Raw genomic sequence first — 2,560 nt, forward strand, 5'->3', positions numbered from 1 at the left:
AAGATGTATTTGTATTGTGTTAATATCATAAAGATGTATTTGTATTGTGTTAATATTATACATATGTATTTGTGTTATGTTGAAAATTTAAGATGTATTATAATTCATCGTTATGACCACATTAATGTATACATATATTACAAGCTTCTCAGAAAATCTGTGTACTTTGTGAAGTACACTACCATTCATAAAATGATTTAATGATCAAATGAAATTTACTTAAATATTCTACCAAAATTTTTTTTTAATTCTTCAGATCTAGTTCAGCATTTCTTACTCGAGAAACTTATGTACACGGTGAGAGAGAGGAATTCTGGGTTCGAAACCGTATTTAAGAATGTATTACTCTTAACTCTCGGAAGACTCCTTTATAAGTCTCCTTTATCTTGTTTTTATTGTACATTATTCGGTTTGTTTTGTGAGTAGTTAACAGTTTTTAGACAGCAGGGGACTCATTTTTTTTATTTCAGAGCAAAGCCACATTGGATTATCTATTGGATCCTCCGCGGAGAATCGAACCCCTGATTTTAGGGCCGTAACTTACCACTGTCCTACCGGAGGATACACGTAAGCAATTTTTTTTATATTTTAGAACAAAGCCACACTGGGCTATCTACTGGATCCCATGCGGTAATCGAACCCCGGATTTAAGCCTCGTAAAGTCCGTAAACTTATTGCTGTCTTCTCGGGGAACACACGTGACCCTAAGGCAGTTATAGCAGTAGTTCTATTCTGAATCTAATTATTCTATCATCATTGCAACCGGGACTCTTTGCAGTACCTGATTTAACTTCCTTTGGGGGGACTTGAATATCAATTTTATTAGGTACCCTATCTGAATTCTGGAATGGAACCCCACCTCCCCATGAGTGAAGCATAGAAGAAGAATACCAGCAATCAACAGGCCGGCTGGGATACAACAGGTATGGTAGTGTTCCAGACAACATACATATATATATATATCATCAGTTTTCATGAACAACAGCTGTTTCGGTGTAGATTAATAAGCAAGTGAATTGTAAAAAAAACTGTGTAGGAAATTACGCGTAGTGGTTGTTGAAACAGATAACAAGAAGTATGTTATAGGTCCAACCACTAAGGAGTTAATATATATATATATATAATTGTGGATAAAATGTTTCGGGCGATGCTCTTCTTCAGGTATCAGTAAGTGAATTGTAAAGTTTAGGTCAGTTCTTTACAATGAGTATTGTAACAGACAGAAACAAAGTTACTGGATATGTGGAACTTGTGGACCCCACAGATAGCGAATGGTACAAAAACAACAAGGTAATTTGATGGTTAAAAATGATTGAATTGATCTAGAAAGTAGAGGAGACACGAAAGCTAAGATTGAAACCTGTACCTGTTTCTTATGGAAATATATATAACAAATCCTCTAACACACATTCCTGATATTTTGTAAAGACACAGCCATTGTTCAGGAAAAAGTCGTCTGCTAGTAAGTCAAGAATTTCATTATACTACATATTCGAAATCTCTAAGTGTTAAACGGTACTCACTTTTTTATTATCGTACAAGTTCCCATAGCAACAATCCTAATGTCCCGACAAGGCACCCTCCATCCTCCAAACGGAGAAGGCATAGCTGAGGCGCTCGTGGGCCACGTAGCTGCAGGGACTAGCCAGTTTTCCATCCCGGTCATCATTTTTTAAGACTTGGTAAAGGAAGTCGATGTATCTAGCCGCTAGTTTGAGAGTCTGGATTTTACTCAGTTTATCAGAAGGTAGTGTTGGAATGATTTTCCTGAGGGCAGCAAAGGCTTCGTTCAAATTCTGGGTTCTCTGACGTTCTCGAACGTTAGCTAGAATCCTTTGATTCTGTAGTTCCTCGAAATTCTGGTATGACCTTTTACGAGGATGTCGCGCGGATTCTCGCGAACATTGACCAGTAGGGTCACTCCTCTTTCCGATGCGACGTTTTCGGTGTATCTTTCCGTCACCTCGGTCGTCGGATAGTGCCGATATTTTCACTTCTCCGCCAGCTATTAAAGTCCGGGTTTGGAGAGAGTTCCCTATGGGGTAATTAAACAGATGAGACTGTGTTACTTCGTGTTGATCTGTGATTAGGGGTTCGGACTTGATAGGGGCAGAGCAAGATGAAGGAGTGTACGCCGACGTTGTAGTGAAAGTTGCGCTTGTATCTGACAAGGAAGAAACCGAAATTCGGTCCGTGGAAAAGTTGGACTCTGTGGTCAAAGTGTCGTCCATATTTGGAAAGGGCGTCATTTCCGCCCGAAGCATTAATTATTCCTTTTGCTCTTTTGTGATATCCAAATCAGCACACACACACACACACAAGCAGGTCGAGATATTAACCAGTAGCCTCAGGTTAGTCCTCACGTCGCTCTAACCGCGTCTAGCTATTTACACGTGCATCACTTACACACCAGATTTAAAGTGAACGCCCTCTTCCTTTACACGACGTCCTTTTTTTCAACCACGTGATATACTTTTCATCCAGTTATAAGTCGTAATTTGAAAGTGAATGGGCCAATCCGGTGAGTTACAGACAACAAAGCTATGACATTTGTTAACAC

The 2,560-nt window shown here is 39.2% G+C and overlaps 1 protein-coding gene across 1 annotated transcript; it reads right to left on the minus strand.

The window, feature by feature from the left end:
• Positions 1–1,559: 1,559 nt before the first annotated feature.
• On the minus strand, positions 1,560–2,249 carry LOC106472226 (twist-related protein 2-like). The gene has a single exon (XM_013932855.1). The coding sequence runs from the start codon at positions 2,247–2,249 to the stop codon at positions 1,560–1,562; it is 690 nt and encodes a 229-aa protein (XP_013788309.1).
• Positions 2,250–2,560: the final 311 nt, after the last annotated feature.

This window comes from Limulus polyphemus, unplaced genomic scaffold (genome assembly GCF_000517525.1).
Source record: "Limulus polyphemus unplaced genomic scaffold, Limulus_polyphemus-2.1.2 Scaffold5175, whole genome shotgun sequence".
In the NCBI taxonomy this organism is placed as follows: domain Eukaryota; kingdom Metazoa; phylum Arthropoda; class Merostomata; order Xiphosura; family Limulidae; genus Limulus; species Limulus polyphemus.

Excerpts from the sequence above, each read along its gene's own strand:
- LOC106472226 (XM_013932855.1), bottom strand. The coding sequence starts at position 2,249 with ATGACGCCCTTTCCAAATATGGACGACACTTTGACCACAGAGTCCAAC.